Source organism: Coloeus monedula, assembly GCF_965178545.1.
Source record: "Coloeus monedula genome assembly, chromosome: 17".
Lineage (NCBI taxonomy): Eukaryota > Metazoa > Chordata > Aves > Passeriformes > Corvidae > Coloeus > Coloeus monedula.
Genome location: NC_138797.1, coordinates 7,566,165 through 7,586,796, shown reverse-complemented (window position 1 = coordinate 7,586,796; position 20,632 = coordinate 7,566,165). Strand labels below are relative to the sequence as shown.

General features: G+C 56.5%; 2 protein-coding genes across 2 annotated transcripts; both read left to right on the top strand.

The window, feature by feature from the left end:
- Nucleotides 1-9,079: 9,079 nt before the first annotated feature.
- LOC309579581 (signal-regulatory protein beta-1-like) lies at nt 9,080-11,267 on the top strand (the record flags this gene model as incomplete). The annotated part of the gene is made up of 5 exons (XM_082292987.1): nt 9,080-9,210; nt 9,547-9,894; nt 10,105-10,416; nt 10,567-10,914; nt 11,068-11,267. The coding sequence occupies exons 1-5, from the start codon at nt 9,144-9,146 to the stop codon at nt 11,265-11,267; spliced, it is 1,275 nt and encodes a 424-aa protein (XP_082149113.1). The 5' UTR covers nt 9,080-9,143.
- A 661-nt stretch (nt 11,268-11,928) lies between these two features.
- On the top strand, nt 11,929-18,578 carry NSFL1C (NSFL1 cofactor). The gene is made up of 9 exons (XM_082292670.1): nt 11,929-12,060; nt 12,780-12,877; nt 13,454-13,528; nt 14,657-14,822; nt 15,151-15,243; nt 15,908-16,017; nt 16,440-16,577; nt 17,078-17,242; nt 18,192-18,578. Exons 1-9 carry the CDS (start codon nt 11,959-11,961, stop codon nt 18,352-18,354), a joined length of 1,110 nt encoding a protein of 369 aa, XP_082148796.1. The 5' UTR covers nt 11,929-11,958; the 3' UTR covers nt 18,355-18,578.
- Nucleotides 18,579-20,632: the final 2,054 nt, after the last annotated feature.

Below are 20,632 nucleotides of genomic sequence, written 5' to 3'. Positions count from 1 at the left end.
TAGAAAATATTGCCTGGGATTATCCACTCGCGGTGGTGACCAGAGACCTCTGAGCCGCGGGAGACGCCGGCATCGGCTGATGTCTGCTGGCGGTGGGGGGGGGTCCTGCGTGCGGGAAACCTGATCTGCGTGTGCCTGTTTGCACTCGTGTGCACGTTCCCTCGTATGCACACGCGTGGATGTGCAACAGCGACGGCTCTGGGGCGAGCTGTAGGAGCGAATGGGGCTGGTGGCCCCTGACACCGCGGGGGCTGAGCCGTGCCCGGCCCCCCGTGGCTGCCAGCCCTGTGCTGTGTCTGGGGTGCCAGAGGGGTGCTCCAGCCTTCGTTGTGCTGCAGCTCTGTAAGGGCAGCTCCTGACCGCCAGCGTTAATGATATCCACCCAATTAGCCCAGCCTAGCCCCAAGGATTAGCGGATGGAATCATCATCCCAAAGCGTAAGCAGTTAACGCCGCTAATTAATCATCGCGTGAATCCCAGCCCAACCACAAACCGCAGCGGCCGCGGTAGCCGTGGGCAAGGGGTGATGCCCACCCAGCCGGGCTCCGGGAGACGGGAGCTGTTTACGGAGAATGTGCCGGGCTCGGGGATCCGTTATTTTTACACGTTGCCATAGCTACTGATACCATTATAAAATTAAGCCTGAACCATGTGGAAGAAATGGATCTGTCAGAAGGAATTATTTTCGGGAGCGCGCTGTGGGTCCGAGCACTGCCCACCCCAGGGCCGGCGGCGAGGGGCCGAGCCCAGAGGGGTGATAGGGGTCCCCGCTGGAGGCAGCTGCATCCTGCCCGCGGGCACGTCGCTGGAACGAGGCGCCGGGCAGGCTGCGGAGCTCCGGGATCGCCTGGAGCCACCGGCGCCAGCACAGCCCCTCCGGGCTGGCAGCATCGCTGGGCACGTCCAGGGTGAACAAAAGCCCGCTGAGAGGGAGCTTTCAGCCCGCGCTGTGCTCCCTCCCGCAGCGCCTGCTTTCCCCCTTCTCCTGCCTCTCTCAATATTTTTCCCTTTCCCTGCACTTCTCTGCAGAGGGACACTTGTGCCGGGCTCGGGGCAGCCAGCGCTGGGGCCGCGGCCAAGCACAGCCGCACTTTAAGGTCGCTCAGTGCCGGAAGGAGCAGGGAGCGCCAGGGACCCCACAAAATCCTGCCCTCGGGACAGGGAGCTCCCCAAAGGGCTTCCCTACCTTGAGCTCTTCTCGCTGGACAAAACCACCTGAAGCATCCCCAGGAGCATGCACGGCTCACTTCGGGTACAATGTACGTGTGGATGTTGGGAGGACCAGGACCACTCCCGAGCGACTCCAACAGCTGGTCCAGCATGAAGAGCCCCGGGAACCCCAGTGCAGGACCCCCCTCCCATCCACCCTGGGAGCCTCACGCAGGCACCGGCAGGACCCAGCACTGCAGCTTGATCCGCCCTCCCCGTGCCGGCTCCAGAGGGTGATTTTCCCTGAGCAATGTCCCGTCCAACACTGAAAGCACAAAGTGATTCTTTCTTAAGCACTGGATGTTCCTGCTTGTCCCACGGCCCTGGAAACCCCTCTTTAATCACTGCCAGAGCCTTGGCCTCACGGTGTCCCGCAGTGAAGGACCTCATGGGCCAAAGGAGTGTTGGGCACAAAGGATGTGCATGACACTTTTCAATTTCAGTGCCTGCCCCCTCCCCCTGCGATTGAAGAGATGAGAAATGGTCATAGGGCAGCTCCCCATTCACCCCACACCCCTTCAGCTCCAGGGATTTAATGAAAATTATTCCAGATTGGCCAGAGAGGTTCCCAGTAGCAATAATTGCAATAGCACAACCTCCTATTAGACACCAGAGAATCCACAGGGACAAGCAGCATCCTCCAAACACCTCCAGCTCTTCCCAACTTAAAGTCCTGGTCTCCAGCCTGGGTGTCCCAGTTTGCTTCATGGGCATGGCTGGGTAGTGCCTGGGAGTCCATCTCCTCCCTGAACATCCCAGTATTCCGGTGTCATGGGGTGGCTGCCCCGTACCCTGACTGTCACTGGGGCTGTGCCTGGGGGCTGGAGATATCCCCACTGTGCTGGCGAGAGCCCTCACTCTGTCGGGAACCCAGGAGGGGATGAGGCTGGCAGTGAGGCTGTGGCACAGAAACAGTTCCTATGACAACCCCAAATCCCAGACCTGTTTATCCCCTTTGGTGAAAATCCACAACAACCGTGAAACCAGGGAATAAGATTCAATAGTAAGACGTGAAATAAATCAGGACCAGTGTAAAGCATGTCACCATTTTACTCTGGCTTCGTTCACTTTCCAAGGAAAAGCCTGAGAAACAGGGAGCTGCAAAGGGGTGAGCTAACAGGTTTGGAATTGGAGGGAGCAGGTTCCAGCTGTGCAGCATCCCAGGACTTCTCCCTCAGGTTCTCTCTTCTGGCAGGAGCCCAGCTCAGGGCAGCCAGCAGGAACAAGCAAGACCCATGAAGCATTTCTGAGGGACAATCAAAGTATCTCCGAGACCCTCTCACTCCCTCCAACCCCCTCAAAGCACCCAGCTGCTCCTCCAGCTTCTGCTGCTCGCTGCTGCATCCTGGCACAATGTCCCCATGGCATTGCCTGGTCCCCTTGGCATCATGGGGTCCCTATGGCATCACAGGGTCCCCATGCCATCACTGGATGCCTGTGGTGTCGTGGGGGCCCTGTGGCATTGGATGCTCTTAGACCTGTGGCTATTTGGGTGATGTTGATGTGGAAAGGGACTGGCCTGCCTCTCCCTGGGGACGGGCTTGTGGCCACCACAGTCTCACGGTAGCTAGGACAGGGGTGAGGACAGAGCAGGGGCAAAAGGGTGTCTTGGACAGAGACAGTCACAAACCAGGCCCTTGGCTGGAGCTGCTGCCCTGTCAGACACCAGAGGAGACCAGCTGGAGCAATGACTGCTCCTGGAGACACAATATTCCCTGGGCACCCACCTCAGTGACAGACACTGCCACTGTGGAGTGTCTCTGCTTCTCATCACTGAGCTGGAGCACTCCAGGACAGGGCACAAGGCATTTATTCCTGTCTCTCCACTTTTCTCCTTACCCAGCCCTGGCTCCAGCACAGCTCAGCATTGTCCCACTCCCCACAAGTGCAGCCAGCCCTCTCCTCTCCCCCAGGACACGAAGGAGACATCTGCATCCCCCCGTTTCAGCCAGCCCATGCACTAACTGAGACCATGCTCTTCCTTGGCCTTAATTAAATCACTGCTCCCCTCCCCTTGCTGCCAGGACCAGCCCCTTCCATCAGCCACTCTCCAGGCTAATTGCTCCCTGTTACTCTGTGTTTTCTGCTGGAGGCTCATGCTCCCTGTCAGCTCCTGGAACAGCCCACGCTTCCCACTCTGGCCCCCCGGCACACCATGGCACACACCACTGCCCGGCAGGCCCTGCCAGCCCACTCGCCTTGGCACCTCCAGGAGATGTTTCCCACCTCTCGGCATCAGGAGCAGATCAGATGCCAGAGCAGCCCCTGAGCATCCCCTGGCAGCCCAGAAACCCATCACAGTGCAGCCCAGATCAGCCTCCCCAGCCCTTTTCCTTGGCTTTGCCATTACATGAGGTCCTGGCACCAGGCTCACACACCATGCTGAGGACCAGCCCAGATAAACCTGGCACGGCACTGCCCCAGAGTGTCCATGCACAGCCCAAAACCTGCATGTCCTCTCCCCCCGGGACACCAACATTCCCAGCACCATCCAGGCACCACCTCAGCTCCACACTAAAGTCCCCAGCTGTGGCAGGAGGAGCCTGGTGGGTGCCAGTCCCAACCCCAGCACTGCCCTGTGCCCCCCCCAGCCATGGCAGCTCCTGACCTCCCACACACACCCACCGAGCGGGTCACTTATGGGATGTGACAGCCAGCAGCACCAGGAAAACAGCACGGATGAGCAGTGAATCCATCACCCCAGCACTGCCTGGTGCTGCCCCCCGAGCAAGGCTCTGCCCCCCGGCACACTCCTACCTTGTGTCCGTGCCCAGGCGCTTGTTTGTGCTTTCACTGCAGGCACACCCCGGGCTGGTGGCTTAAAGGATTTTCCTTTAATAACCACCAAATCCCTCCCCTGGGCAGTAAGCTGCAGACCTGGGCCCTTTCCTAGGTGCAGAGCACTCTGCTGGGGCTCTGCTCACTCCCTGCTTTGCATATGCTCCTATCAAACTGGATTTCCCCCTGATTCAGCCCAGTGCTTAAAAAACCCTAAATCCCCTTGAATTTCATTTCCCCTGGTCCTCGAGGTCTATCCCCGGTTTTGGTCCCACCCACGTATTTTACATACTCATGTTCACAGCCTTGATGTGAGATTTTCTGCCAGTTTTGGTTTTGTCCTGCGCAGAGCCTGGGCAACCCAAGTCCTGCTCAGAGCAGCCACTGCCTCAGCTGGGAAATGATCCATGGCTCCACTTGGGAAGCAATACTGGGAGGGGCTTCATCCCAGCACCCCTGCCCCACAGCCCCCCACTGAGGGAGCCAGGCTGAGACCAGGTGCTAGACCTCTGACCTGGCAAACTGACAACCACCACCATGCCCACAGGGTGCTGAGTGTTCCCAAGCTGCCCCTGAGAAAGAACTGACCCCAAACTGTCCCCACTTCACATCCCCAGAGCAGGGGACTCTTACTCAGTTGTGCAAATGAATTTCCGTAGTGGCATTTCTCCCCCCCATGACAATTCTGTCCCCTCAAGGATCTCCCTGCCAGCCCCACTCCCCTGGGTCACACTGTCTTGTTTCACTTCTCTTTTCTCATCTCACAGAAAAAAAGTAGATAAAGCTGAAAACTGGCGACTGTATCAGCTTTCAAGGTCACAGGCAGTGGTGCTGGCAGCAGGTTCCTCTGCCTGGAAAGCCTGTTTTGGCCTCAGTTCCTCCTGCCAAGGGGGCTGCTGGGGCCACACGTGGTGGGAGCTCAGCTGCTACAGCTGGGGAGATGGGTGGGGGGGGGGCTGTATGTGGTGGCCGGGTGTTGCTGGGGGCTGCAGCAGTGCCCAGTGTGGAGCGTGATCCGAAGCTTCCTGCCAGCGCCACCTCTGCCCTCTGGCTTCCTGCCACTGGCCCGCTCCCCTTGGAGGTGGGCACTGAACACGTGGGCACAAAGCAGGGAATGTGCGTGGGGCAGATGTGCAGGAGCAGATGTGCATGAAGCAGATGTGCACAGACTGGCTGGGACGGGAGCTGGAGATGTGCACGGACCAGGGGAAGGGGCAGAAGGGCCAGCTGGCACCAGCTGCCCTGGCCTTAACAGCATCACAAGCCCCTTGAGGAGGGCAGGGAAAGGTGGGCGAGGGCTGGGCCTCAGCCTGGGGCAGCAGCACCAGGGGCTGTTCCTGAGACCTTCCCCCTGCCTTGCCAGGAGATGCAGGTTTCATGGGACTGAGCAGATTCCCTGGCTGGGGCAGCTGCCTGGGGCAGGTGGGAGGTGGGAGCTGCCCAGGGGGCTCAGCAGTAGCACAGGGTGGCTGTGGGGGGCACACATCCCCCCAGGACCCTGTGGGACAGGCACTATTGCTCTTGCTCTGAGCACAGCAGGACTGGACAGCACGGCTCTTTGCTGGCTTTAATGAGGGTGGTGACAAGGTAACACAAATTATGGACCTGTTAGCCGGGAAAGGGCCAGTGGAGGCTCATGCTGGTGGACACAGGTGTGTGTGAGGTCCTCCTGGTGTCATCAGCACCAAACAGCTTGCACAAGGCGGAGGTGCTTGGCCTCGTGGTCTGATCCTGTGGTCAAGAGGGCTTCCAGATCCTGGGAGAGCTCTCCTGAGCTGGGGGCATGGCGAGCAGAGCTGAGACTGGGGTGTGCCATGCAAACAGCTCCACTTCTTCTTGATTGTGCCCTGCAGAAACGTCCCTGCTTCCTCCTCGACACGGCCTGGCCACGCAGGCAGCAGTGCCACGCGTCACTTGGCAGCTACCCTGAGGCTGGCATACTCAGTGGGGGCTGTGCCCGAGCTCCTGCTGCGCCGCGGGCCCGGGGGCAGGGGCTGCAGGTCGGCGTAGTGGATGTCGTTCTCCTCCTTGCTGCTCTGCTGCAAAAGTGCACACAAATGGGGAATGCTGCCGCAAGGAAAAGCTTGCAAAAACAACCCTAAACCATAGAACGTCCTGAGTTGGAAGTGACCCATGAGGATCACCGAGACCACCTCCTGGCCCTGCACATGACAACCCTAAGAACCAGGTTCAAGCCAGGCTGGTGATGCCACAGCTGCAGAGGTGGCCCTGTGCTATGGTGCAGAGACCACATGCAGGCAGCTGCTGCCCACCCAATGTCCCACCTGGCCCCAGAGTCTTGCAGAGCTCCTGCAAGCTGGGGCATCAGCATGGGATGTGTTCCCCCAAACTCACAGCTCACTCTTACCTGGCTGGGCAGGTGGGAGCTCTCTCTATCCAGGACTTCACTGTGGGGGGAAGGATAAGGATGGCCATTAGAACTAAAGGAAGCCGAGTCGTTCCCCCCCCCCCCCCAGCACAGCCCTCAATTCCCCTCCCGAATTTCAGCAGGATGCCCCTGTTGAAGGCAGAGAGTAGGGACCAAGTGCTGTCTGCATGTCTGGGCTGGGCTCAGACCCATGGTGAGGGGCTGCAGGGAGCTCCCTGCCATGTGCTTCCATGAAATGCAGAGAGAAGCAACAGAACTGTGAACCTGTGAGTAAAGGACTTTTTCTGTGGCAAATTTCTGCTCCAGACAGGAAAGGAAGCCAAGATAAAGCAGGTGGATAAGACAGTTTACTCATTTAAGGGTGCAGAAGGAAGAGGTGCTGAGTACAAACCTGGGGGTGCCAGGGGTCCCTGCACAGCACCGCAGAGGGACAGACGAGAAGCTGCCCACGGCCACTGTCCCGGCTGGGCACGGGCTGCCTGCCCTGCCTTGGCGCTTCCTCCTGTACATGCAAAGGGCAACAAAGAGGCCAAGGAGGAGGAAGCAGAGCACCACAGCTGCAGCCACCACGCCAGGAACCAGGGCTGTCTCTGTGGAGACAGAGGCAGAGCAGAGGGTGGTGGGTGTGGGGCAGAGCAGGACCTTGCTGTGGGCAGGGTGGGAGCTGTGGGATGGGGTCCCTGGGAGCAGTGTCCCGCCAGGCTGCACTCACCACGCACAGATACCTCTGTGCCACTTCCATGCTGAAACATCTCCTCTTTTCCATTGCTCTCCTTGGTGAACTTCACACAATAATAGGTGCCAACATCATTGGGCTGAAAGTTCCTGATGTGAATGGTGAAGTCTGTGTTGGACCCAACCACTGCTCTTGTCACATTGGGTAAGGAGTCCCCTGTCTGGTCATAGATGGTCTTGTTCCCACTGCCCAAGCCCTTCAGCCACCTCACAGGACCAGGGGCAGCGGATCCAGACGTGGTGCAGTTCAGGGTGAGCATCTCCCCTACTGCCACTGACACCTTCTTCTGGGGCTGCTGCAGCTCAAAGCCCTGAGCTGCCTTGGCATCCACACCTGGGCAGAGACAGGAGGGTTCAGGGATGAGCGATGGGGCGAGACAAGGGCTGCCTCACAGGCAGAGAAGCCCCAGTATCCCCCAATTTGCAGCTGAGGGATACCCTGGGATGTGGCAGAGACAACCTGCAGGCACCAGGAGGGAGGAAACCCGATTCAAAATGAACAAGGGGCAAGTCTCAAAAATGAGCAGGCTGCCCAGAGCAGTGGTGGAATCACCACCCCTGGAGGGATTTAAATGACATGTAGATGTGGCACTTGGGGACCTGGCTTAGTGGTGGCCTTGGCAGTGCTGGGTTAATGATTGGACACGAGGATCTCAGAGGGCTTTTGCAACCCAAACAGTTCTGTGATTCTATGATTTGATAAATCCGCATCCTGTTCTGTCATTTGCAGGAGGTGCTGCAGCTGCCTGGAGGCCAGAGAGGTGCAGAGGGAGCCAAGGGAAACTCCTGGCAGGAAAAACTCCTGAGTGCTGTTAAACATTAACACCCTGGCTCTGTTCCACACCAGCCAGGATCACTGGGGCTCTGCGAGGAATTGGGGTTCACAGCCAGGAGCCTGCCAGGAGCCTTCCAGGAGTCAGTGTTCTGGGCAGGGATGTGCAGTCCTGTAGACCAGCGCAGCTTCCCAACCCCTCCGTGTCCCAAAACCCCTCCTGCCTCCCCAAACCCCTCCAGTTCCCAAACCTCTCCTGCCCAAAGCCCCCGATACGTTCGGCAGTGGCTCGGCGGAGCTCGACTCGGCTCTCCCTATCCCGGTGCCGGGGATGCTCTGCATCTGCACCAAAAGGTGGTCGGGAAAGGACCATCCTGGGCCCCCCCCCAGCGGTGTTTATCTTTGCCGTCCACTCGCATTAATGACCAGTGGCAGACGGGGCAGGGGAGCTCCGAGAGGCTCTGGGGGCCCCCACTTCCGACTCACCCAAGAGCTGCCGCTGCACGGGGCTTCGCCGCGGAGCTGCTGCCGCGGCCATCGGTTCTGCCCAAACTTCGGGAAGGAAAAAGGGAAGCGGGACAGGAAATGGAGGCGAGCGGGTGGTTAACGCTTTGGTGTCTGCCCGGGACGGGCGGGGTGCGGCAGAGCCGCCGGGCATCACCCCCCGGCGGGCATCACCCTGCCGAGACCCCGCTGGCATCGCTCCCGGGCCGCCGAGGGGCTGCTCTGGGCTCGGGACGGGGAGCGGCTCTGCGTCCTCCCCGGTTCGGTGAGGGGCAGGAGCACCGGGGCTTCGGGATGTGGGATGCTCGGTGTATCCCGAGCCCTGCTCTGCATCACCGACCCATGAGAGACACCATCCTGCACCCCGATCCTGCTGGCAAGGGCTGGGCGTCCCCCTGGCACCCCAGGGTGCTGAGCCACAGGCTGGCCACGTGTGGGCGAGTGTGCCGGATAGGGGGGGCCCTCTCGCTGACTGCTCAGCGCCGGTGGCCGTGGCCTGGGCACACATCTGAGGGGAAAGTGGGGTGGACATCGTCATTATGGACCAGCCTTGTGACAGGAGAGGATGTGGACATTGAGAAGCAAATGGGATGTGATTGCATGGGGGAACTGGGCTGGTAGTGGCCCCTTTCCTTCCCCTTTGCTGGGTGAGAGCCCAAGCACCCCGCTAAGCTACGCCCAGTCCAGCAGAGTCCAACGGAGCTGAATCCAGCGGAGCAAAGCCCAGCCATCAGGGAGCAAGACGTGGGAATACCCATGGCTCCAGTGATGCAGGAACTGCCTCTCATGTGCCTGATGCTGCTCCTGCTCTGCAGAAACCCGGGTAAGTGGGGCCTGCACAGCCCCATCACACAGGCCCATGCACACTTCCCCACACTGCTGGCCTGGCAGTCCTTCCCTGTGCCTGTGGCTATCCAGGGATCTCCTCTCGATGCCTCCCTTCCAGCTTGCTTTTATCTCCAGATGAGGAGTTCAGTTTACTCCAGCAAGAGTCTGGGCCTTCCTCATCCTGCAGTCCTCAGCAGCCTGGGGGACAAGTGACAGGAATACCTCTCTGTCCGCTGCTCCAGGCTCAGAGCCAGGGTCTAATGATGCCTTGTGCTGTGCCCCAGCCCTGGGGCCCCTTGTCAACTCCAAACCTTCCTGTTGCTGTACCTAGGTGTGGGTGCCCAGAACTTCAAGCTGCAGCAGCCCCAGGACAAGGTGCTGGTGACAGCGGGAGAGACGCTCACCCTGAACTGCACCATATCCGGAATGGCTGAACTGGGTCCTGTGAGGTGGCTGAAGGGCTTGGGCAGTGGGAACAAGACCATCTATGGCCAGAGAGGGGACCCCTTACCCCGTGTGACGAGAGCAGTGGTTGGGTCCGACACAGACTTCACCATCCACATCAGGAACGTTGAGCCTGAGGACATGGGCACCTACTACTGTGTGAAGTTTGCCAGGAAAGTCACTGGTGTGCAGGAGGTGCTTCGGCGTGGAAATGGCACAGAGGTGTCTGTGCAAGGTGAGTGGGGCTCCCGGAGCAGCTCCTGCTGGGAACCAGCCCAGCGGGGTCTGCTCAGGCTGGGCAGGGATGTGGAAGGGCTCTGGGATTGCTCCAGGAGAGGATCCTGTGGGCCATCACCGTGCCCTTGTAGGAGACCCTGCTCCTGGCAGGGCCAGGGCTGGGCAGGGGGCAGAGCCTGGTCTGATGGCCCCGTACTTCTCCCCACAGCCAAACCCAGCCCCCCGCTCGTGTCCGGGCCTGAGCAGAGAGCGATGCCGGGGCAGTCGGTGCCTTTCACCTGCACGACTGGAGGGTTCCTTCCCAAAGAAATTGGGGTGAAATGGTTCAAGAACAAGGACCCCATGATGGCTCAGCTGCCTCAGGTCACCGAAGAGCCGGTGAAATCCTACAACGTGTCCAGCACAGTGATGGTGACCCTGCAGAAGGATGACGTCCGCTCGCGGCTCATCTGTGAGGTGCAGCACTCCACACTGCCGGCCCCGCTGCGTGGGACGTACCAGCTCAGCAGGACCCTGCGAGGTGAGGGCTGGGGGACTTGCACTGGGGTGTCCCGCTCCTGTGGGGCTGGGGGCCCTGGGAGGAGGACAGGGGATCCTGGGGCAGGGACAGGGGTCCCTGTGGGCAGCAGAGCTGGAGATGCCAAACACCAAGCTCTGCCTCTCTTCCCAGTTCCCCCCAGTGTCGAAGTGCGTGCTGAGCCGAGCCCCGTCGAGGTGAACAAGACCGTGACCTTCACCTGCCACATGAAGGAGTTTTACCCAGCAAACATGTCTGTTTCCTGGCTGGAGAATGGGATTAAGATAAAGGAGGAGAACATCTTTCGGCCATCGGAGCTGCCCCGGCGCTTATTCGAGCTGAAACACCAGGTGGAGGTGCAAGCGACGGAGGAGAAAAACGGGTCCACGATCACCTGCGTGGTGGTGCACAATGCCCAGGCCCCTGTCAACTACTCAGCCGTCCTGTGGATCTCCAACCCGACACAGGGGGAACTGAGCAAGGGGTCCCAGATGGATAAGGGTGTGTCAAAGCTGCTGGGACGGGGTGCCTGCCAGGGCAGCTGTGTGGTGTCACCCTCTGAGGAAGCTCAAAGTCCCAGGAAAGGCTCCCTGCTGTGGGTTGGGATTGCCTGTCCCTGAGCCCTGGTTGCTCACATCCTCTGTCCCATTGCAGGTGCGAACCTTCTGTCCAGCCTTGTCCTCCTGTGGGTTTGTATCCTGCTGGAGAAGGGGCTCCTCGGTGGTCTCCTCTTCTTCCTCTTCCAACGCATGAAGAGAAGAGCACAGGAGCTGTTGCCCTATCCTGCTCCGTCTCAGTCCCTGCCTCCTCGAACCGGGTCCCAGGGCTTGGCCACTGCCAGCGCTGTCATGTGAACGTGGAAATAAACGAATGCAGAGGCTGTTGTGCGCTGCTCCGTGTCACACAGCCCCTGCCTGTGGCCTTACACCCGCCCTGCTCTGGGGCTTGGCGCTGCACATCCCCGGGACTCAGTGCCGCACACTGGGGCTCGGTGCTGCCCATCCCGGTGTCCGGTGTCCGGTGCCCGGTGCCCCGTGCCCGGTGTCTGGTGCCCGGTGTCCGGTGCCCGGTGGTGCCCGGTGGTGCCCGGTGGCCGGTGGCCGGTGGCCGGTGCCCGATGCCCGGTGTCCGGTGTCCGGTGTCCGGCCCTCACTCCGGTGCCCGGTGCCCGGTGCCCGATGCCCGGTGCCCGGTGTCCGGTGTCCGGCCCTCACTCCGGTGCCCGGTGCCCGGTGCCCGATGCCCGGTGCCCGGTGTCCGGTGTCCGGCCCTCACTCCGGTGCCCGGTGCCCGGTGCCCGGTGCCCGATGCCCGGTGCCCGGTGTCCGGTGTCCGGCCCTCACTCCGGTGCCCGGTGCCCGGTGCCCGGTGCCCGGTGTCCGGCCCTCACTCCGGTGCAGTGGCACCTCCCGGCTGACAGGGGCCGCTGTGCGCGGGCCGGGCGCTGCGCGCCGCCCCGGGTGTTTCCGGCCGGGCGGGTTTGGCGGCGCACGCGGGGGCGGTGCGGGGCGGCCCGGCGGGGTTTGGGTGCTGCACGGCGGCAAGATGGCGGACAGGGAGGAGGCGCTGAGGGAGTTCGTGGCCGTGACCGGCGCCGAGGAGGAGCGAGCGCGATTCTTCCTCGAGTCAGCCGGCTGGGACCTCCAGGTACCTCCGCCGCTGCCTTCTGCCTTCCGCGGCCCGGCGCGGGGATCGGCGGGGCCGCGGCTTAGGAGGCCGTGGCGCTGGCGGGGGGCAGCGCTGGGCCGGAGGTCGGTGTCCGCAGGCTCAGGCCTCGCCCCCGTCCGTCGCCGGGCTCAGCCCTTGCGGCGGGGCCGTGGGCTGGTTGGGACTGAGGCCCCTCCTGGTTCTCTCGTTCACTTTGTAGCGCGAGCTGAGGGACGGTGGGTCTGGGGTTTGCCGGGGTTGTGTAGGTTTTCCTGGAATGCTGGTCAGGTTGTCAGTGCTGTGCTGTTGGCGCTGTCAGCAAACAAGCTGAGGGGGAGTCAGCCGCCATTCTGACCTGCTCCTGTCCCTGCTTCTCCTCAAACTGGCTGTGTTAAACTCCGAGTCTGCTCATGGATGGCACAAAAGCTGCTGTTTCAGAGCAGTAATTTTGGCATAACCCCTGCATAAGTGCTGCAGAAGAAGGGCCCTGACATTCCCTGACAGGGAGGGTGACATCCCTACAGCAGTGAGTGTCCTGCCATGACACAGCCAAATAGCACAACCTCCTGAGGCCTTGTCTTTGCCAGGACCTGCAGCAGGGGGAATGACATGAAGTGTCTTCAGTGTGAGGTGCCTTAGGAGGTCCAGCGTGACAGATGCTTCAGTTGGGTTGTTTGTGTGTGTTTTTCCTGAGGAGCTTTGGTGGTTTTCCTTTCCAGATTGCACTCGCCAGTTTCTATGAGGACGGGGGTGATGAGGACATCCTGACCCTTCCCCAGCCCACACCCAGCTCCATATCCAGAGGCACTGGAGCCAGGTGAAGAGGGAGCTTCAGCTCCATGCTGGAAACTTGACAAAACAAACTTTCTAAAGCACTGACTATGTTAGTTTTCAGGAGAAGTAGCTCTGTGTTTAGGTTTGCTTGACGTTGTGTGGCTCTTTAGAAATTGTGAAAATCTGAGTGTTTGTACATCACAAGCGTGGGTGTTATTGCACAAGTAAGCCAGAGATCAGCTAGGAAAACTTGCCTCATTGCTCAGGAAAAGCTTGATTTATCTTTTGACATTAGAAACAGTCTGTTGGTGACCTTTCATTTGAGCAGATCATATCTCTGCAGGAAGAATATTTTCTCATTTTGTGTGACACCTGAGCTGATCAAGCCGAGCATTTTATAAAACAAAAAAGCAAACTTTACCTTACCAAATCCCTTTGAGGTAAGGGAATGCTGCCCAGTTCTAAAGAGGAGTTACTGGCTGTATCTTGAGGGAAGAGTGCTCTCGGGTCAGGTGTTGGTGAACAGAGCCCACCTTGCAGAAGGAGCCTGTGTCAGTGGGCAATGTTCCAGCTGGGAATGTGTCTCCAGGCTGACATCCTTCTTGCTGGATTTTTGCAGTGACCACCGAGTAACCTCGTTCAGAGACCTTGTGCATGCGCAGGAGGAGGATGATGAAGAGGAGGAGGGACAGCGGTAAGTTAGCAGCTGAAGGCTCAAATGCTGGGTGTTTGTCCCTCTGCTTTTGGGAGGACGTGCTGCTTGTGTACAGCTTGTTTGAAAAATGGGTTTCCATGGCTATGAAGTTTGTGTAATGAACCGACTGAGGTTTGACAGGGCAGGTTTGTCAGTGCAAAGCCTGTGCACAAGCACGTGCTCAGCTGTGTAAGCACCAGCTCTCAGCACTGAGAGAAAGCCTAAAGTGGGATGTGGAAGCCCTGAGGTAAGAATAGAAAACAGCCCAGATCCTCATTTGTGTCCATAGGGAATGGAAATGTGGGAATTATGCAGGGATTGGTTTTCTTACTGCTTGCGGTTTTGGGGTTTATTTTGGTCGGGGTTTTGGTTTTGGGTTCTTTTTTTTTTTTTTTAAAGTGTTGCTTAAGGGTAAAGTTATGGAGTGTGGAGGCAGAAATAAAAATGTAGGGCCCCTTTCCAGGTGGAACAGAGAGTATTAGTAGGACAGTCTCCTACAATGTCAGCTCTAAGTAGTTAAATACCCTTAAGGTTGACAGGCAAGGTAAATGGAATGGAACTGATGTATCTGAAGGGGTGGCTCAGCCTGGATGGGCCGTGGTCTGCAGGCAGCTGGGAGCTCACTCTGTGTGTTACAAGGCATCTGGAAGCTAATAAACCCAGTCTTCCAGAAGTGCTTAATTGCACTTCACTGACTGCACATCCATTGCTTCCAGTTGAGATCCATCCTTTGTGTGGCATGAATGTGTGCCTTCCCTCAGAATTCCGGCTGGATGTTGCTCTGACAGGTCAGAAATTTGCTGGAAGCCTTGCTCAGCTGGGTAATCGAGCTGGTAGTGGTGTTTAAAACTGGGCTTGTCCCTCAGGGCTGTTCTTCTTCCCAGGTCTAAGCATTGTTACCACTTTATTGCCATTGATCCACGGGTAATTTACAGCAATTGACATAAAAAGAAAGTCTCTGCAGTACAGGAGCTTGCACATGGCTGCAGTGGGAGACACACTGGTGGTAGCCAGTGCTTGTAGATCCAAGGGGTTTCACTGAGCTGCACAAGTGAGCTGTGGTCCCACCCGCTGGGTCCTGCAGAGGCAGCGGGCAGGGCTGACCAGGAGCCGCGTGCTTTCTGTCAGGTTTTATGCCGGTGGCTCAGAGAGAAGTGGCCAGCAGATCGTGGGTCCTCCGAGGAAGAAGAGCCCCAACGAGCTGGTGGAGGATCTGTTCAAGGGAGCCAAGGAACACGGCGCGGTGGCGGTCGATCGGACAGCCAAGAGCGGTGGTGAGACAAGCAAGCCAAAGGTGAGGAGGGACGAGTTCTTCCTTCTGTTCCCCTTTTCAGTTAAGGTTCCACCGTGCCAGCTGTTTGGTACTGAGGAGTCCTGGAATTATCTCAGCAGCTAGGTCTGGGCTCCTCTCTTAGTGCAGCTCCATTTTGTGTGTCACAGCAGCAAGAAAAGCTGCTCTGTTGTGCCACACATTAACTTGCTGAAGCTGTCACTGCCTGCAGGGCAGTAGATGTTGCTGATGCCATGAAGCCCCTGTTCACCCACAGGGGTGCTGGGGACAGGGAAGCAGCTCTGTTGGGTCTGTGTAGTTCTGTAACCCTGTGCCTGCCTCCCTCTCACAGCCTTTTGCAGGGGGAGGGTATCGCCTTGGGGCTACTCCAGAGGAGGAGTCGGCTTACGTGGCAGGAGAGAGGAGACCGAACTCTTCTCAGGATGTGAGTATCTCTGCTCAGGTTTGTAGCTGTCACCCCAGGGATTTCTCTGCTCCAGCTACTGAGCTTGCCAGCCCCAAGAGTCACAAAGCTTGATAGAAATTCACAAGGACAGAAATATGGTAAATCCTGCTTCCTGTGGGATTTCTGAGTAGAAAATAATAGATGATTAGGTCTTAGGTAAGCAGTTTTCTGGTGATCTTTTAATTAAGAATCTGAGCCTTTCTTTCAAGTGCAGATTGGGAAAAACAGTGTGCAAAGAGCATTGGGAAATTAACTCTTCTTTATCCATTGTTACTTATATCCAATATATATCCATAGATTGGAGCTGACAGCATCAGTGCAAGATTCCCTTGTGCTTGGTTTGTGACCAAACAAGGTCATGGCCATGATGGGAGCCTGGTTTAGGATCCTTACCCAGCACATTCCTGGCTCTTCAGCCATGTTTATCCAAAAGGGGACTGTGGTGCCACCTTCTAGGAATTGACACCTGACCATTACGTAAAAGCCAATGCTTTGGGTTTTTCCCTTAGCCCAGAGAAACATGGCTGGAAGGTTTTCTGCACCTTGAAGCTCCTCTACCCATCAGGAACTTTTCACTTCGTGTCTGTTTTTTTTGTCATCAAGATGCTCAGTGAGGCTGATTGTTCTTTTGGGGCTGCTGCAGGTGCATGTTGTACTGAAGCTCTGGAAGAGTGGATTTAGTCTGGATAGTGGAGAGCTGAGGAGCTACCAGGATCCGTCCAATGCCCAGTTCCTCGATGATATCCGCAGAGGGTACGCAGTGAGAGGGGAGAAAAGTAACAGCTGTTCTCTGAAACACAAGCGTTTGTGGAATCCAGGCCTCTGAATCCGTGGCACATTTCACCTGAGCTTTCTTGCAAGAAATTAGTTACTCTTAATATTGAACATTTGGTTCAGGTAAACAGGGAGTGGGTTTGGTCTATGTGGAGCCTTGAGAGTTTGAAGTAAACAAACATGTTCATATTTGGGTTGAGAATTTCTGATGCATTGTGTCACTGCAGGTGAGGGCCAGGGAGAAGTAACCTTTGTGTCTCTTAGTGGGGAGGTGTGCAACTACCCTGTCAGTTAAGCAAAGGCTCTCTGTGATTCCTGAAATTCCAGAGGTCTTGGGCTTTTTGTCCACACATTCCTGCCTTGCTGCTTCAGGCAGCTGCCTTAGGACACTCTCTTTGCAGGGAAGTCCCGGCTGAGCTGCGCAGGTTAGCACGGGGCGGACAGGTGAACCTGGACATGGAAGATCACCGTGATGAGGATTATGTGAAACCTAAAAGTGTCTTCAGAGCTTTTACTGGAGAAGGACAAAAGCTGGGCAGGTGAGAAAATGGTGACACTGGTTTACTACGTGTAATATGAGAGAGTCACTTGAGCCTTGTGAGGGGGAGCCTTCTTCTGATTCATCCTTCTGAAAGAAAGGCACTGGGTGCCTGTGGAATGGGAGGTGTTCCTCTAAGGAAACAAGGCTCACTGACGTGTCCTGTGAGGTGGCCCAGCTTCCCCCTAGCAGGAGGCAGATCCCTGGTTTGGAACCTCCACGGTATGTTGCTAAGGAGCAGTGTTTCCAAGTCACACTTTCCTGTTACCTTGTGGGTGTGAGGACCCGTGGTACCAAAGGGGATGGTAGAGGTGAACTTCTAGACAAGCTCCTGCTAACTGGCTGACTCAAAAATTCTCACTTCCAGCTTGCTTGGTGTCTCGTGTGGAGGAGCTCTGGTAGTTGGGCCTGGCAGGTGGTGAGCTCGCTGCCTGATCCTGGTGCCCTGCAGCCAGGTGAGTTTGGTTTCTAACAGCTCACCTTGCGTCTCCCTGTTGGCAGCACCGCGCCCCAGGTGATGGGCACCAGCTCGCCAGCCCAGCAGGCAGAGAATGAAGCCAAAGCCAGCTCTGCCATTGTGATCGATGAGTCGGAGCCCGTCACCAACATCCAGATCCGGCTCGCTGACGGTGGGCGCCTGGTCCAGAAGTTCAACCACAGTCACAGGTATGAGCACAACAGGGAGCACAGGCAAGGCCTAAACGGCACTGCAAGCCAGGGCACGGGTAGAGCAGGTGTTAAAATCCTGGATAGCATGCCAGAGGGAGCTCTGGGGATCCTTCTGCATGGGTGAAAGGGAATGAAATTGTTGTGAGTGTTTTTAAGGCAGTTGCTAACTGTTGGGTAGGATTTGCTTTCCAAATTGGGACAGATCATAGCCAGTGATCTGACATCTTGGAGCGTAAGTGTTACCAGCAGAACTTTCCTTGATGTCTCCTATAAAAAACTGAATCTCTTCCAAAGGCTTTGGAAACTGGCAGATAATTAGGAACCTGGTTCAGTTATTCTGATGCAGTTTAGACTTTTCTGTGGGGCTGTTCCCTGGGCTGAATGAAGCATTAAGGGATGCTCTTACCACAATTCTGTTTCTTTCGACGAGCAAAGTTGGCTTAGATATGCTTCATTCCACTGCTCTCTTGAAATCCTTCTCACTTTCCTGATCTCATCATTTATACTCATTCCTCCAGTTTTTATAAGAGTCAAGCTCAGGGCAAAAAGTTACAAAAACCTCTGTGATTGAGTTCAGGAAATGGATCCTGTGTCACTGTGTGGCTGCTCACAGGAGCTGAAATCCTCTGGGTTCTGCTGTGTGTGACGAGCTCAGCAAGTGTCAGTTTGTTAATTGTTCACCGTGAAGGGTTTGGAGGCTTTCAGTTTGACAGCTGAAACAGAGACAACATGGACAGAGAACACTGAGCTGAGTCTGTAGCCCAGAAAGCAGCTGCTGCTATTTCAATAAATGGGACCAGGTTGAATCAGAATAGCCTGGTGTGGCCTGTGGTGAGAGCTGCAATATAAATGCAGCACTGCAGGGCTGCACGCTCTGGGGAGAGCAGTCATTTGTCCAGGCTGTGCAGTAACAGCGTCACCCTGTGTGTTTGATCCCTTTGGACAGGATCCGTGACATCCGGCTCTTCATAGTAGATGCTCGGCCAGCGATGGCTGCCACCAGTTTCGTCCTCATGACCACCTTCCCCAATAAAGAGCTGACTGATGAGAACCAGACCCTGAAGGAAGCCAACCTGCTCAACGCCGTCATCGTTCAGCGGTTGACATAAAGGACCCCGGCTCTGGCCACACAACCGCGGCACACGGGGTCGTCTCCTCCCGCGCGTGCGCCGGCGCCGTGCCACACAGGCCCACATCTGCTCATAGCTCTGGGTTCTTAGGTCTTGGTTGGACTGTTTTTCTCTTTAGTTGCATTTCCCATGGGGTTTTTTTGTGATGATGATGATGATCAGTGGACTTTAAAATAAATAAACGAAATGAATTTGTTTGGAAAGGAGCTGCAGCCTGTTGTGCCCCAGATTCCCTCAGGAGAGTTCAGTTACCTTGTGGATTGAGTTACTGCACTCAGAGAGGGGAGGAAGGCAAGGGGGAAGGGATCTCCAGGGAGCAGTTTCTGTCAGTGGACTGCTCACCACAATTCTTTCTCTTCCCTCCAGGGACTGTTGCAAAGTATTCCCTTTTTTTTCACACATTAAATATAAACTTATCTGAGAATGGGTGATCTGATTGTCAGGTTAATGGTTACACTCCTGTAAAAGCATTGTGGGGGAAGTCTTTGTGAAAGAGCTCAGTGTGGGGAAAACTCCGACATGTGTGAGGTGCAAGGTTTAACACTTCCCATGCTTTTCTGGAGAGAAATCCCTGACTTTCCTTCCCTCAGCAGAACTCTTGGGGCATACATTGCAGTCCCCACCTGCTCTGCCTTTGTTTTTCCCGACAGGCCAGACTGGCTGCAGGTTTAAATTGCTGTATTGCATTTCTTTTAGAAAAACCCTGCTGCTGACTTCTTTCCAAGAAGGCGCAAAGCTGAATCAGCTTGAAGTGACTGGAAGTAAAAGGCAAACAGAGTCTGTCTTACTGGAAAGCAAATTTTGTCCTGAGAGGTGAATTACTGAGATGGCTGCAACAGCTTGGGTGGAAAAACTCAAGGCTGTGGTACCCTTTGATGTATTTCCTCTTCTCTGCTGAGGACTAACATGGCTGAATTCCTGGAATTCTCCAGCGTTGGTCTGTTCTGTTTGTTTTGGGCTCAGGTCTCCATCTCTTTCCCTCCTTTGAACAGAATCCTGTGGGTTAATTCCTTATGCCCAGACACGAGGCACTGGCAGCGCTGGCATAGTTGCCATGGAATATTGTGCCACGGCACTTTGCACTGCCCCTCAGCTGCTTCTGGTTTTGTTCAGGGCTTCCAAGCGGAGCCCAGAGCTGTGCTGGGTCGTGGGTTGCAGCCACCGGCTCCCTGGGAGCGGGGTCCTTGGGAGCAGTCCCTCCCTATCCTGCCTTGGACACACATGAGCCCCGTGGCCTCTGCACCGTCACTCCACCCCCCTCAGCACTCGGAAACTTCCAGGTCCTGCCCTTGGTGCGAGCAGAGGGAGCTCAGGAGCAGGCTGGGGAGGGCCGGCAGGTTGGGCAGGTTCAGCATGAGGAACTCGCTTGGCTGCCTGTAGAACACAAACCAGTGGGAGCAGAGAGAAGCCCTCAGCAAGGGCATTTTTACAGCAGTTTCTCAACTGAGAGCTGAATTAACTCCCATTTTTCTTTACTAAACAGACATGGAGTGTGCGTAACAACCAATTTGTAAATTATTGTGAAAATTGCCATTAAAAGCCCACAAACAGGAAAACAGCGTTTGACCCTTTCTAATAACAGCTGCCATCTGGTCTCGGATTTTGGATCGTGTTCATGAGGGTGTCTCCTCTTTGGGTTGTTCTGCGAGCAGATTTCCTGTGCTGAGCTGTCTTCTGCTAAATGAGGTTCAACCTCTCAGCAGCATTTTTAAAGATTAATTTTTGTGACAGGAGAGCTTGGGGTTCACCTGCCTGTGCATCACTTGCTGGTGATGTTATGACCAGTGAGTAACCGGTGTGAACAGTGCAGAGAGAACTGAGAAAGGGGATTTCCCTCAGAGCTAAATAGAGTCACAACTGCCTTGTGGAGTTCTTGTATCCTGATCTTCACATGTACCATTCTGGGGACTTGGGACAACATCTTCCAGAGTGCTGGACAGGATGTACCGCTAGACCCAGAAAGAAAGTTTATCTAACAGAAAGGGTGCAATTACTTGTCTTCTGCTTCTGCCTTTGTTAGCCAGGGGCATCAGAGCACCGAGGTGGTGCCCAGCTGGTGTCCGTGGTCCTCGGATGGGGCCGTGTTGGTGCCTCCAAATTCAATGAGCGTTGGCAGCCAGACAGCAACTCCTCCAGCTGCTGATCCCAAGGTTTTGCTGTGCAGATTCTGCTCACCGATGGGAAGTTTCACATCCAGCGGTGTTGCCAGTTCTCTCCTTGCCGCTGGGAGGGAAAGGGGATAAACCCAGGGGCTCAG

Bases quoted from the DNA above. Each gene is read 5' to 3' on its own strand.
- NSFL1C (XM_082292670.1), top strand. From the start codon at position 11,959: ATGGCGGACAGGGAGGAGGCGCTGAGGGAGTTCGTGGCCGTGACCGGC. The intron at 12,878-13,453 runs GTGAAGAGGGAG...GGATTTTTGCAG, and splicing joins TCCAGAGGCACTGGAGCCAG to TGACCACCGAGTAACCTCGT. The intron at 15,244-15,907 runs GTGAGTATCTCT...GGGCTGCTGCAG, and splicing joins GACCGAACTCTTCTCAGGAT to GTGCATGTTGTACTGAAGCT.